Genomic DNA, 13,819 nt, shown 5'->3' on the forward strand with positions numbered 1-13,819 from the left:
CGGCCCCCACCATCCCAACAAGAACAAAAAAGAACCCTGCACAGGTCACAGGAGAAACGAAGGTGCACAGAAGGGAAAAAAAGCAAGTCTGTCCAACTTAACGGAGGAAACGGAGGCCCAGAGTGTGGTTGAGGCCCCGGAGCCTTGGGCCTCACCTCACCCCGTCGGGCCCCGTCCTTGGGGTGGGACGGGGAACAGGCGGGGGACAGGCCTCTGGAGGCCGAACCAGGAATGACTCTGGAATCAGGCTTCTTTGTGCTTTCCAGGAACCTCAGACTCGGTTATAAAATATTTTAAGGACGAAGACGGGAGCGGCAGGAGCGCGGCCTGAGATGAGTCTGGAGTCTTTGTTCCAGCAAATCATATTCTCCGAGCACCAGGCAGAGGAGAGTCGCCGCTTGATGCGGGAAGGTCAGGGCCTCTGCTGTTTGAGTTGGGGGCTTGGAGTCGGAGGGAAGGCCTGGGGCAGTGGGCAGAGCAGTGATGGGTGGGGGAAAGACAGCCGAAAGGTGTCTTATCCCAGGCCCCGGAATAGGGACTCCAGAGAGATGGACGTGTTTAAGCATTTAATTTTTATTACAGTAAGGTCAGAAATAAACAGATGTCGTGAGAAAATTAAGAAAGCAGCAGAGCAGCTGAATGAAGAGAAAATCCAGTTGGAATCTAAGGTATTGACACGCAGAGCTTGCTTATTATCACTTGAAAAGGTGTTTTTACTTGACTTTTTGATGATATGATACTGTTTAACTAGTTGTCCTTCCATGTGGTGGTTATGATAAAGAATCCTCCTGCCAGTGCAGGAGACCCATGAGATGCAGGTTGGATCCCTTGGTGGGGAGATCCCTTACAGGAGGAAATGGCAACCTACTCCAGTATTCTTGCCTGGGGAATCCCATGGACAGAGGAGCCTGGCAGGCTACAGTCCATGGGGTCACAAAGAGTCGGACATGTATGAGCACGTACAAAGACACACAGACTCATACACAAACACACACGCACCCACCCACCACCATGAACCATGCTACAATGTTAGTGAGTGTTTTTCCACACTGTCCGGTAATATTTAAAGTTCTGAATCTGGTGACACTTTCCACCCTAACATGAATTTGTCCTATAGAAACCAGTTTAAGTCATGAAGAATTCATTGTCCGTGTTGTGGAATGGTTAACGTTTCAAAAGAGCATAACGCCATTGGAAAAAGAATGATTCAATTAAATAAAGTAGTTGGTGTGGGAAATAAGTTTAGAAGAATAAATAATTTAAGAAATGTGCTGTGTTGAAGAAACAATTGAATGTAACTTTCAAAGGAGTCTCTACCTTTTTATATTATAATGACTTTCTTTTTTTCACATTTTACTTTAATTGGAAGATAATTGCTTGACAATATTGTATTGGCCTCTGCCATACATTAACATGATTCAGCCGCGGGTACACATATGTCTCCTCCCTCTGGAACTCTGCTTACATCTTACCATTTATTTTTCAGTTTTCAGCCACATTTTGGACATGTCTTTCATCCAGAGGAATCATTTTTTTTTCACTAGCATTTCAGTCTTTTCTGCAGCATTTGTAAAGTTCTGTTATTTTACACAGAAACAAAGGAATCTCATGATATCTTGAAGGTGGATTTTGAAATATGGATAGAATTTTGGAGAGGCAGAGTGAAATATAATAGTAAAAGAAAAGTATTTGGAGCAGGGGGAGAATATGAACAAAAGGGAGGCATAGGCAAGGCATTTGTGGAGAGAAATCTCTCAAAGCAGGGGTTGATGCCTGGGAATAGGAAGAAACCATTGCAGGATCTTGATTAGGAAATGGTGTGATAAAAGTGGGCTTTGGAAGATCTCTCTGAGCTCTGGGAGGATGGGAACTAAGCACATCATCCAAATAGGTCACCCACAGCCTTGCTATGAGTGGAGGGTAGACAGCCATACAAAAATATTTATCCAGCTCCTAAAGATAAATTACGTGAGCAGAGTGCAATGGGAAATCTGTTTGAGGAAGTCTGTTTGCTAAAATAAGTCAAATAGGCTTAACACTGTGAGAAATTTCCAGTTCTCTTTTTGAATAAAATAATCAAGATTCTTTCTCCACCTCTCAAGCTTCTTCAGTTCTTCCTTTCAGTTCTTGTTCAAACACCACCTGAGAGCCCTCCCTTGTACATCTTGGAAAGATTTTTTTATCATAGCATTTGGGGTATCACCTTATCATTAAACAACAGAGCATACTTATGTTTGTATCCCTCATTCTTTTGTGGGCAATGTATTTGGATTTTTTTTTCTTAACCATCTTTTATTCCCACAGCCTGTATTCCATAATACACAGTATGCATTAGTGTTTTGAATGAATGAGTACTAAAAGGGAGATAATAGGGAGAGTTCAGTTCAGTCGCCCAGTCATGTGTGACTCTGCGACCCATGGACTGCAGCACACCAGATTTCCCTGTCCATCACCAACTCCTGGAGCTTGCTCAGACTCATGTCCATCGAGTCGGTGATGCCATCCAACCATCTCATCTTCTGTCATCCCCTTCTCCTCCTGCCTTCGATCTTTCCCAGCATCAGGGTCTTTTCCATTGAGTCAATTCTTCGCATCAGATGGCCAAAGTATTGGAGTTTCAGCTTCAGCATCAGTCCTTCTAATGAATATTTAGGATATACTGTCTTTTAAAATAGAATTTGGAAATATGGTTCAATGAGACCTTAGGTCCTATTTTGCCTGTGAGTAGTAAATAAACTAACTGCTAAAAATAATTATAAAAGCTGATGGCACGGGCAAAGTTTTAAGAATGTCATGGTGTAGCTTAATTTCTTCTTTAAAAAGAATTAAGAAACTTTCAGAATTGTTAACTAGAAGCTAATACAAGTAATAGGCAAAACATATGCAATTAAGTAATGCATAGCTAACACTTATTGCTCACTTACTGTATGTTGGGCACTGTTCTAGATGCTTCCCTTGTGTTCACTCTTCTAATCCTGCCAGAAATCCTGTGATGAGGCACCATCATTAATTCCCCTTTATGGAGGAAAAAGATTAAATGACTTGTATATGATATATAATTTAAAAACAAATGACAATAATGAAAGTAGTAACTGAGTAATGACTGTATTTTATTAAAACATTTTTTAAAGCTCATCTTAAACTTTTTTCTTCATGGAATTCACGTATAATAGTGTCTTAAGTTTTGCATCTAGTCTAGGGCAGTATTTTTAAAAGGATAGTAATGTAAGTTTTTGTGTAAATGTATATTTCCTGGATTGGAGAAAATATTGACCTGGCAGATAACAAATATTAAGAAAAAAAGAGGTTTATTCTTAAATATCTTTAGAAAATAGTAGGTTTACTCTTTGTAATGTTTTCTCAGGTAAAAGCCTATTTTGCTGAAAATGGAAATGTAGTCTGTTGATATATACACATACATAAAAAGCTGGTTCAAATAGTTTTATTTGAGAGAAGAAAGAGCAAATCCCTAGCATTGCTTGGAAATATTTGCTGAAATTACTAATTAATATAGGCTCATGAATGCACATTGCTTTTTAATCAGCTCATATATATAGGTAGTGATACAATTGCTTTTCCTAATACAATTAATATATGTGGTTCACAGTTCATACAGTACTAATTTATAACTGAAATAAATTGATTTATTATATAGTCATCATGGGGTGTGTGTGTGTGTATATAAAGATCTTTAAAGTGGAACCACAATTGCAATGTAAATGACGAATGGGAAGAACTGAAGAAGTGATCATAAATTGATTTCTTGTTTCTTTAATTCTCAGAGTTAATTATATGTCTGCCAATAACAATGAAAATATATTTACTTGCATATTTGACTTGGCATTTATTGACCAATTTATCAAGTAGAAGCAGCATAAGGAGAAACTGGAACATAATTTGAATAGGCCAGTGCTTGAGCTATTTGCAGTTATACATTCAGAAAGTATTTTGGGCATTTATTTTGGAAGTTGCTTGTGGTCAAAAAATGTATTCAGGAAGTATAGTATTTATAATTTTCTGTTCTGTAAAACCCAAGCAGCATGTAATTAGAACGTGAATGATAGCATTTGCCTTTCAGGGCTCAATGAGTACTTTAAAATATATGGTTGCAAAAGTCTCAGATTATGTAGTATGAGTACTTTGTGAATTGGAGAACTATGATATGCCTGGTTAGGTTTGGTAATGTGAAAACAGAAAGACAAGAATATGCTCTGGATTTGTGTTAATGCTTACCAATACCTATAGCTTCTGATCATCAAGGAAAGGTTTTATAATATTGATGACAGGAAAAATCAAAATTAGGGACTCGCAGGACGTTTGTTGTTTTTTTTAAAGCATCTGAAAGAGTTTTTTTCTTTTAAAAATAGTAGTATATGGTTTGGAGAAGGAAATGGCAACCCACTCCAGTGTTCTTGCCTGGAGAATCCCAGGGACGGGGGAGCCTGGTGGGCTTCTGTCTATGGGGTCACACAGAGTCGGACACGACTGAAGTGACTCAGCAGCAGCAGCAGCAGTATATGGTTAATATTGGGACATTTTAATCTTTAGAAACATATTACAAAAAACCTAACATAAATCCATCCTCCCTCAAGAGGAAGTAAATGGAGGAAAATCTGAGGCAGTTTTACTTTTTTCTTCTTCCAGTTTTAACCTATTACATAAACATCATAACACTAATGAAATAATATTTCATGAATTTTTAAAGGAAAGTGGTGTTGAAATAAGTAACTTAAGGTGGCTTCATTTACTTATTTACTTCAGAATATATGCTTTCATTTTTTCAGTTGATAAAAATTATGAACCCTCCTAGAACAGCAGGCAGTCTTAATCTGTTAGGACTGATGCTGAAGCTGAAACTCCAGTACTTTGGCCACCTGATGTGAAGAACTGACTCATTGGAAAAAAACCCTGATGCTGGGAAAGATGGAAGACAGGAGAAGGGGATGACAGAGGATGAGATGGTTGGATGGCATCACCAACTCGATGGACATGAGTTTGAGCAAGCTCTGGGAGTTGGTGATGGACAAGGAAGTCTGGCATGCTGCAGTTCATGGGCTCACAAAGAGTCCGACACAACTGAGTGACTGAACTGAACTCTATTACCTAATTAGGGAAAGAACAAGTCACAAATTATTATTTATAATATTGAAGCTGTATAATTAAGATTTTCCCCTTTGTAAGAAGTTTAATCAAAGAAAAATTTGTATACTACTTATATTTCATTTTTTTGTTAATAAAAAGTTGCTTAAAACATAGATAAAAGAAAGGCATTTATGCTTCTCCAATTAACATTTGTTTAAATAACAATACATGTGAATTATTTAAGCTTAATTTTGAAAAATAAAGTTCACATTCTCCTTATCATAGTTTAATATATACCTGTAGCTCTGTTAGTCATGACCAAGACACTTGTGAGGGTTCAGTTCAGTCGCTCAGTCATGTCTGACTCTTTGCGACTCCATGAATCACAGCACACCAGGCCTCCCTGTCCATCACCAACTCCCGGAGTTCACTCAAACTCATGTCCATCGAGTCGGTGATGCCACCCGGCCATCTCATCCTCTGTTGTCCCCCTCTCCTCCTGCCCCCAATCCCTCTCAGCATCAGAGTCTTTTCCAGTGAGTCAACTCTTCGCATGAGGTGGCCAAAGTATTGCAGTTTCAGCTTTAGCATCAGTCCTTCCAATGAACACCCAGGATTGATCTCCTTTAGGATGGACTGGTTGGATCTCCTTGCAGTCCAAGGGACTCTCAAGAGTCTTCTCCAACACCACAGTTCAAAAGCATCAATTCTTCGGCACTTTTGAGGGTAGTTATACTTACCAGGGCTTCCCTGGTGGCTCAGAGGGTAAAGCGTCTGCCTACAATGTGGGAGACCTGGGTTCGATCCCTGGGTCAGGAAGATCCCCTGAAGAAGGAAATGGCAACCCACTCCAGTACTCTTGCCTGGAAAATCCCATGGACTGAGAAGCCTGGTAGGCTATAGTCCATGGGGTGGAAAAGAGTCAGACACGACTTCACTTTCACTTTCATATACTTAATTGCTTTTAATCTCTGACCTTTCCACATGAAATTACAAAATTCTCTTGTCTTAAACATGTTTAGCTGGTTTTTTAAGGTTGTCATAGAAGTTTAGGTGTATTTCCCCTTTTTTATTCACTTTGGTCAGTTGTACAAGTCCATGTCCTCCTTGGAGGAGGGTATGGCAACCCACTCCAGTATTCTTGCCTGGAGAATCCCATGGACAGAGGAGCATGGCGGGCTACAGTCCATGGGGGTCACTGAATCTGGAGTCTCTTGTATGAAAAATAATTTTTCTTTCACATCCAAGGTACCTCATAATTGATGGTTTGTTGGATGTCCTCTTCACTCCCCAGTGCTGCTTCCAGGACCTTATTTCTCTACTTGCTTGTGGTAGTTAATCCTGTATTCTAGACTCTGCAAACTTTCTTCCCTGCTCTTTTCTGTCATTTTACTCACTCACTGGGTAATCTCCCTTGTTCTTTAGAATTTGGCACCTGGCTCTCAGGCTTCCACTCTATCTCAACTCTTGCCAGTATCTTGTATGATGTCATTGTCTACATGTGCTATTCAGCTACCTTCCTGACTTGTTGGTTTTGGTCTCCACATGTTCAGTGACCTTATTCTCCATTCTACCTCAGCTACCTATTTCCAGAATTATATTCTGGATGAGTCAGTTATTTACTACTGTGCCAACACTCAGGAAATTCCAGGAGAGATTTGATCCAATGTATATATGCATGGATGTTGGCTTTAGTCTCAGCTGAGACCTTTACACTGTCTGGAAAACTGCTGCATTTCTCTTTCTCACTCTGCAGTGACTCCTGTAAACCTTCTACTCTTGTGTATTTTGTCCTCCTTCTGAACAACTTAACTGTCATGATAACTTTGCTTTGTGATTAAAAAAAAAAAAGCAACCTATAAAAGTTACGTAAGCATGATACCATTTAAAAACACACAGAACGAATAATGCATCTTGTAAAGGATTTATATGTGTATAGTGAAATTATAATGGCATACATAGGAATGATAATAACGCATCAACTTAGTGATTATCTCTGATGGGAGTAGAAGATAAATGTAATCAGGGAAGGATATACAGGGTATTTCAGCTGTATCTATAATGTTTTATTTCTTAAGCTGGGGGATATAGCTGTGAGATTACTTTAAACAGTAAAGATATATCTTAAAAGTTATAGAGCAATGGCTTTTAGTCCATTCAAAAGGTTGTGCAACCATCACTATCTGAGCCCAGAATATTTTCATCACTCCAAAAAGAAACTCTGTACCCATGTTAGTCACTCCTCCATCTCCCTCAAACCTCATGAGCTCTCAGTCACCACTAGTCTACTTTCTGTGTCTGGACATTTCATGTAAGTGTGATCATACACTAATGGCCTTTTATGGCTGTCTTCTTTCACTTAGCATGTTTTCAGGATTCATCCATGCTATAGCATGTGTCTGTACTTGATTTCTTTTCATGGCTGAATAATATTCCATTGTATGGATGTACTTTGTTTATCCATTCATCAGTTGATGGATATTGGGTTATTTCCACATTTTAGCTATTTTGAGTAATGGTGCTGGGAACATTTGTGTACAAGTTTTTTTAATGAACATTATATTCCAGTTCTCTTAGGTATTCCACCTAGGAGTAGAATTTCTTGGTTATATGGTTAATTATAGGTTTAACTTTTTGAGGAAATACCAAGTTTTCTGTAGTGGCAATTTTACATTGCCACCAGGAATGCATGAAGGTTCCAGTTTTTCTGTATACTTACCAACACTTGCTTTCTTGGGATTTTTGTTTTGTTTGATAGCCATCTTGGGGGCTGGGAGATGGTAGTTCATTGTGGTTTGTATTTCCAGTTTCCGAGAATCCCAGGGATGGGGGAGCCTGGTGGGCTGCCGTCTATGGGGTTGGACAGAGTCGGACACGACTGAAGCAACTTAGCAGCAGCAGCAGCAGCAATGAGATTAATATTGAACATCTTTTCAGGTGCTTATTGGCCATTTTGCAAATCTGTTCTCTAGATGGCCTACTTAATTAATGGTTATATAATTGGTTGCAGTTCTTCTATGGGAGGGTCTTGTCTCTGAGAAGTAGTAATCTTTCTCTATATTAATATTACTGAAATGATTTTATTTCTAAATGAAGTAAAATATTATTACAGATAACATTTGTTGGACTCCTTTTTCTCAGCTTTGTTTTCATGATCTTAAGAAAATTTGAGTAATATTTCATGGTAATAGCAGTATAGAGCAAACCATATAACAGTATGCCAGATAGCCTTTCTATTTGCAAATGCTTGTAAATCACAAAAGTTGCACATTTCCTGGCTTGGATCCATGAAGTGGAAAATCTACTGCATTGCTTCTAATTGTTAAATCTACTACTGTGCCTCTATTCCTTTTTTAAAAAGAACTACTCTAAATAAATTGTTTACCCTGAAATGTTAGAAGCGTTTGAAACAGAAAAGAAAAAAAATACTTCCTTTCCAGGAACTGAGACAATGATCTTCTAATTAAAGACAGTAAGTTTGTGGCTCAGTATGCAGAAAGCGTGAGATTAACATTGAGTTTGCTAGCCTCCTAAGAATATACAGCATAAAAGAATACCTTTTAAAAAGTTTACCTTTTGATTTGTGATTTCCTGGAAAATCGATTAGCTGTGCTCTTCACTTCTGTTATTCATTCACTCAACAAACATTCACTGAACAACTCTTAAATGATACCAAGAGTAATTGGCAAATAAATTATGTAACAAACTTCCACCTTAATTAGAGGGTTGACATTAAGCAGCTTCAACTATGGAAACCTAACTGTAAATTCAAAATTCTTGATGTTCTCACTTTTTAAAAATTCTGTAATTACTTTAAATTTTCTCTGTGTAATTCTCAAAGAAAGCCTTATAATGTTTGTCATGAATTCTTTTCTAAAATGGGAAACTAGAATAGTTCACCAGATATTTTAATGTAGCACTGGCATTTTCTAGTAGCTCACCAATAGGGATAATCTGATTTTCTAGGGTGTGTACCTTTGCAGTGAGTTTTAAAATTCTTGACTGAAAGAATATTCTTGAATGTACCAGACATTCTTTGACCTCAGGGCCTTTACACTTTGTCTTCTCTGCTTGAGATGCTTCTCTCAGCTATTGGTGTTTTATACACACTTCTTTTAGCTCTCTCCCGGTAGGGAAGCCAACCATTCTATGAGAATGTGAGACTTTCAGGTCTCATGTTGGAACAGTCACATGTAAATCTTGATGGTTGGTTACCTTACCTCTCAGCTTAGTCGGCATTCTAGAGCCATGGGTCTCAAAGCTGATCTATGACTGTTCTGTCACTCAGTTGTGTCCGGCTCCTACAGTACTCCAGGCTTCCCTGTCTTTCACTATCTCTTGGCGTTTTCTCAGACTAATGTCCGTTGAGTTAGTGATGCCATTCAATCATCTCATCCTCTGTTGCCCCCTTCTCCTCCTGCCCTCTATCTTTCTCAGCAGCAGGGTCTTTTCCAGTGAGTTGGCTCTTCGAATCAGGTGGCCAGAATATTGGAGCTTCAGCTTTAACATCAGTCCTTCCAAAGAGTATTCAGTGTTGATTTCCTTTAGGATTGACTGGTTTGATCTCTTTGCTGTCCAAGGGACTTTATGCTACACCACAGTTTGAAAGCATCAATTCTGTGATCTGTAGGAAGAGTTTTATGAGGTCAAACTATTTTTGTAATAATATAAAGCTATTATTTGTCATTTGCACTGTTCTGCTATGTACATTGATAGTGCAAAGGCAAATATTGGCACCTCAGAACAAATTAAGGCAATGGCAACAAACTGCTAGTAGTCATTGTATTATTCAGTGCCACACGCTCACAGTGAGAAAGCAAAATCCACCAATTTCACTGTAAGCCCTTGATTAAAGTGTAAAAAATATTGTTTTGAAACTAACCATTCTGTGTATGTGTTTTTCATATTGTGTGTGATGAAATGGGAAGTTCACATAAAGTGCTTCTATATTCCAAAGTAAAATGATTGTCTCATAGGAGATTATTTGTATGATTGAGTTTCAGTATGAACTAGCTGTTCTTTTTCTGGAGCATCCTTTTTACTTGAATAATTGACAGATAAATGTAGTTATTTAAACTCGGGTATTTGGCAAAATTTTCTCAAAATGAATGAAATGACCCTGACATGTCAAGGCAAATATTATTATTTTGCCAATGATAATATTCAACCTTTCAAACAAAAATTAAAATGCTGAAAGACTCAGATTTGTCACTATATGTGCAGTTTGTGTCACTCTATGTGTGCTATATGTGTCACTATTTATTACTATATGTACAGTTTCCCAGTACATAAAGATTTTTCTGAGTTTGTAGGTGATATTAATAAATGTTAGTTTTTAATGTTGCATTATGGAATGTATCAACATTTGGAGGACCTGAATAATTCAGTGAAGGAATCTTTTCAAAATGACCAGCACATAATTTTAATTGTACATGGATAGAAGATCCACTCAAAGCACAAAATAGACCAATGGTTTTTATTGTAACAGGATGAAAAATTTATTGAAATGGTTTCAGATCCCACATTGCAATAACCTTTAAGGAACTGTCACTAATTAAGTTCCTGAAGAATATGGTATAATTATTCAGTTAGGGCATTAAAGCACTCCTCTCATTTCCAACTGTACATCTGTGTGAGGCTAGATTTTCTTCATATACTTCAACCAAGAAACATAGTGCAACAGATTGGATACAGAAGCAGCTATAAGAATTCACCTGTCTTCTGTTAAGCCAGACTTAGAAGAGATTTACAAAAATGTAAATGCAATGCTTCTTACTTCATTTTGTTTTGGAAACTATTATTTTTACAAAAATGTATTTATTTTGTATACAACAAATTTATTGTCATTATTCCTAAGTGAATTAAATATTTTCAAAGTTTATCAGTTTTAATCTTTGATATTTATAGATACAACTCACAAAAATAATTAAATAAAAATCCTCAATAATTTTTTAAGGTTGCAAAATCTTAAAGACCAGAAGTCATAAGATGAAAAAGTTTGACCCTCCCCTAGGTCCCTATATAAAATAACATATAAACCATATATAAACCTCATGCCATCTCTCTCTCTTTCCTGGCTTCTGCTTTATTTTTCTTTGTAGCTCTTAATTTCTCTTGACGTATTTTTATATTGATCTGTTTACCGTTTATCTTTCCTTGTGCTGCATGTGTGCTAAGTCGCTTCAGTCCTGTCCAGCTCTGTGTGACCTTATGAACTGTAGCCTGCCAGCATCCTCCTTCCATGGGATTCTCCAGGCAAAAATATTGGAGTGGGTTGCCATGCCCTCATCCAGGGGATCATCCCGACCCAGGGATCAAACCTGCGTCTGTTATGTCTCCTGCTTTGGCAGGTGGGTTCTTTACAACTAGCACCACTTGCGAAGCCATTGTTAATGTAATGCGAAGCCCTTGTGGATGTAAACTTCACACGGAATGCATATTCATCTGTTTACTACTACTATTCTTACTATCTAGAACAGTGCCTGAATTACAGTAGGTGTTACATATTATTGAGTGAATAAATTAATTTTTTTCTCTTAGAATTCACTGTTTCTCTTTCCTCTTCTGTGAATTCTGCTTGTAATATCTGTGAGCCTTAAAATTTTTTATTGTGAATTTGTCTTTAGCAGAACTTTCCTTTCTTGGGACTCCTACCTGGTCTCGATAAAAAAGATGTTCCTAAGGAGCAGTTTCAACACTGCTGCCAGAACTGTGCAGAGTTCATTTGTTCAGGATGAATTTTCATGTTAATTTTTGGGTTCAGGATTTCTGCACTGCCTGGCTAGGAGACATTTGAATCTCACATCCATGAACAATTCAAGTGTGGGTTTGGGGGTTCTAAGGTATGATTCCTTTTCTATTCATGAATCAACAGAGGCAGCTCACTTTTCTGCTGCATCTCTAAACCGGTGGTGGAGTTTTCTTACTCCACGTGCATAGCCAGCATAGACACTTTTTTTTTTGCGAAGAACAAATGCAGCATTTTAGTTGAAAAGTCTGATAGTGTTGAAGTCGTTATACTTATTCCTCTCCCTTAAATCCAGACTGAGAGGTGGTCTCTGTCAATAATTTCCTGTAGGCATTTTTAAAAATTGACATATGGTTAATTTATGATGCTGTGTTAGTTTCAAGTGTATAGCGAAGTGATTCTATTACATATATAGGATACATATATGTATATAACACATGTTATCCACATATGTGTCAGTTCAGTTCAGTCTCTTACTTGTGTCTGACTCTTTACTACCCCATGAACTGCAGCACACCTGGCCTCCTTGTCCATCACCAACTCCTGGAACTTGCTCAGATTCATGTCCATCGAGTTGGTAATGCCATCCAGGCATCTCATCCTCTGTCATCGTCCCCTTTTCCTCCTGCCTTCATTTTCCCCAGCATCAGGGTCTTTCCCGCTGAGTCAGTCCTTCACATCAGGTGACCAAAGTCTTGGAGCTTCAGCATCAGCCCTTCCAATAACTATTCAGGACTGATTTCCTTTAGGATTGACTGGTTGAATCTCCCTGCAGTTCAAGGGACACTCAAGAGTCTTCTCCAACACCACAGTTCAAAAACATCAGTTCTTCCATGCTCAGCTTTCTTTATGGTCCAACTCTCACATCCATACATGACTACTGGAAAATCCATAACTTTGACTAGATAGACCTTTGTTGATAAAGTAATCTCTCTGCTTTTTAATATGCTGTCTAGGTTGGTCTAGGGTTTCCCTCAGTCAGTAAAGAATCTGCCTGCAGTGTAGGAGACCCGGGTTCAATTCCTGGGTTGGGAAGATCCCATGGAGAAGGAAATGGCAACCCACTCCAGTATTCTTGCTTGAAGAATGCTATGGACAGAGGAGCCTGGCAGGCTGCAGTCCATGGGGTCACAAGAGTCAAACACGACTTAAAGACTGAAGTGACATAGGATGGTCATAGCTTTACTTCCAAGGAGCAAGTGTCTTTTACAATGTCATGGTTGCAGTCACCATCTGCAGTGATTTTGGAGCCCCAAAAGATAAAGTCTGTCACTGTTTCCATTGTTTCCCCATCTGTTTGCCATGAAGTGATGGGACCACATGCCATGATCTTACTTTTTGAATGTTGAGTTTTAAGCCAGGTTTTTCACTCTTCTCTTTCACTTTCATCAAGAGGCTCTTTAGTTCCTCTTTACTTTCTGCAATAAGGGTGATGTCATCTGCATATCTGAGGTTATTGATATTTCTCCCACTGATCTTGATTCCAGCTTGTGCTTCATTCAACCTGGCATTTCGCATGATGTGCTCTGCGTATAAGTTAAATAAGCAGGGTGATAGTATACAGCTTTGACATACTCCTTTCCCAGTTTGGAACCAATCTGTTGTTCCATGTCTGGTTCTAACTGTTGCTTCTTGACCTGCATACAGATTTCTCAGGAGGCAGGTCAGGTGGTCTGGTATTCCCATCTGTTTCAGAATTTTCCACAGTTTGTTATGATCCACATCACTGCAGATGCTGATTGCAGCCAGGAAATTAAAAGACACTTACTCCTTGGAAGGAAAGTTATGATCAACCTTGATAATATATTAAAAAGCAGAGACATTACTTTGCCAACAAAGGTCCGTCTAGTCAAGGCTATGGTTTTTCCCGTGGTCATGTATGGATATGAGAGTTGGACTGTGAAGAAAGCTGATCGCTGAAGAATTGATGCTTTTGAAGTGTGGTGCTGGAGAAGACTCTTGAGAGTCCCTTGTACTGCAAGGAGATCC

The 13,819-nt window shown here is 38.5% G+C and overlaps 1 protein-coding gene across 1 annotated transcript in view; it reads left to right on the forward strand.

The window, feature by feature from the left end:
• Positions 1–332: 332 nt before the first annotated feature.
• CCDC172 (coiled-coil domain containing 172) overlaps positions 333–13,819 on the forward strand; it is a 57,104-nt gene continuing 43,617 nt past the window's right edge. The window contains exons 1-2 of the mRNA XM_055425912.2: positions 333–411; positions 583–668. Coding sequence (XP_055281887.2) covers positions 333–411; positions 583–668 — 165 coding nt within the window. The remainder of the gene's footprint in view (positions 412–582; positions 669–13,819) is intronic.

Source organism: Moschus berezovskii, chromosome 12, assembly GCF_049115385.1.
Source record: "Moschus berezovskii isolate FMDL1 chromosome 12, NW_MosBer_1.0, whole genome shotgun sequence".
NCBI lineage: Eukaryota > Metazoa > Chordata > Mammalia > Artiodactyla > Moschidae > Moschus > Moschus berezovskii.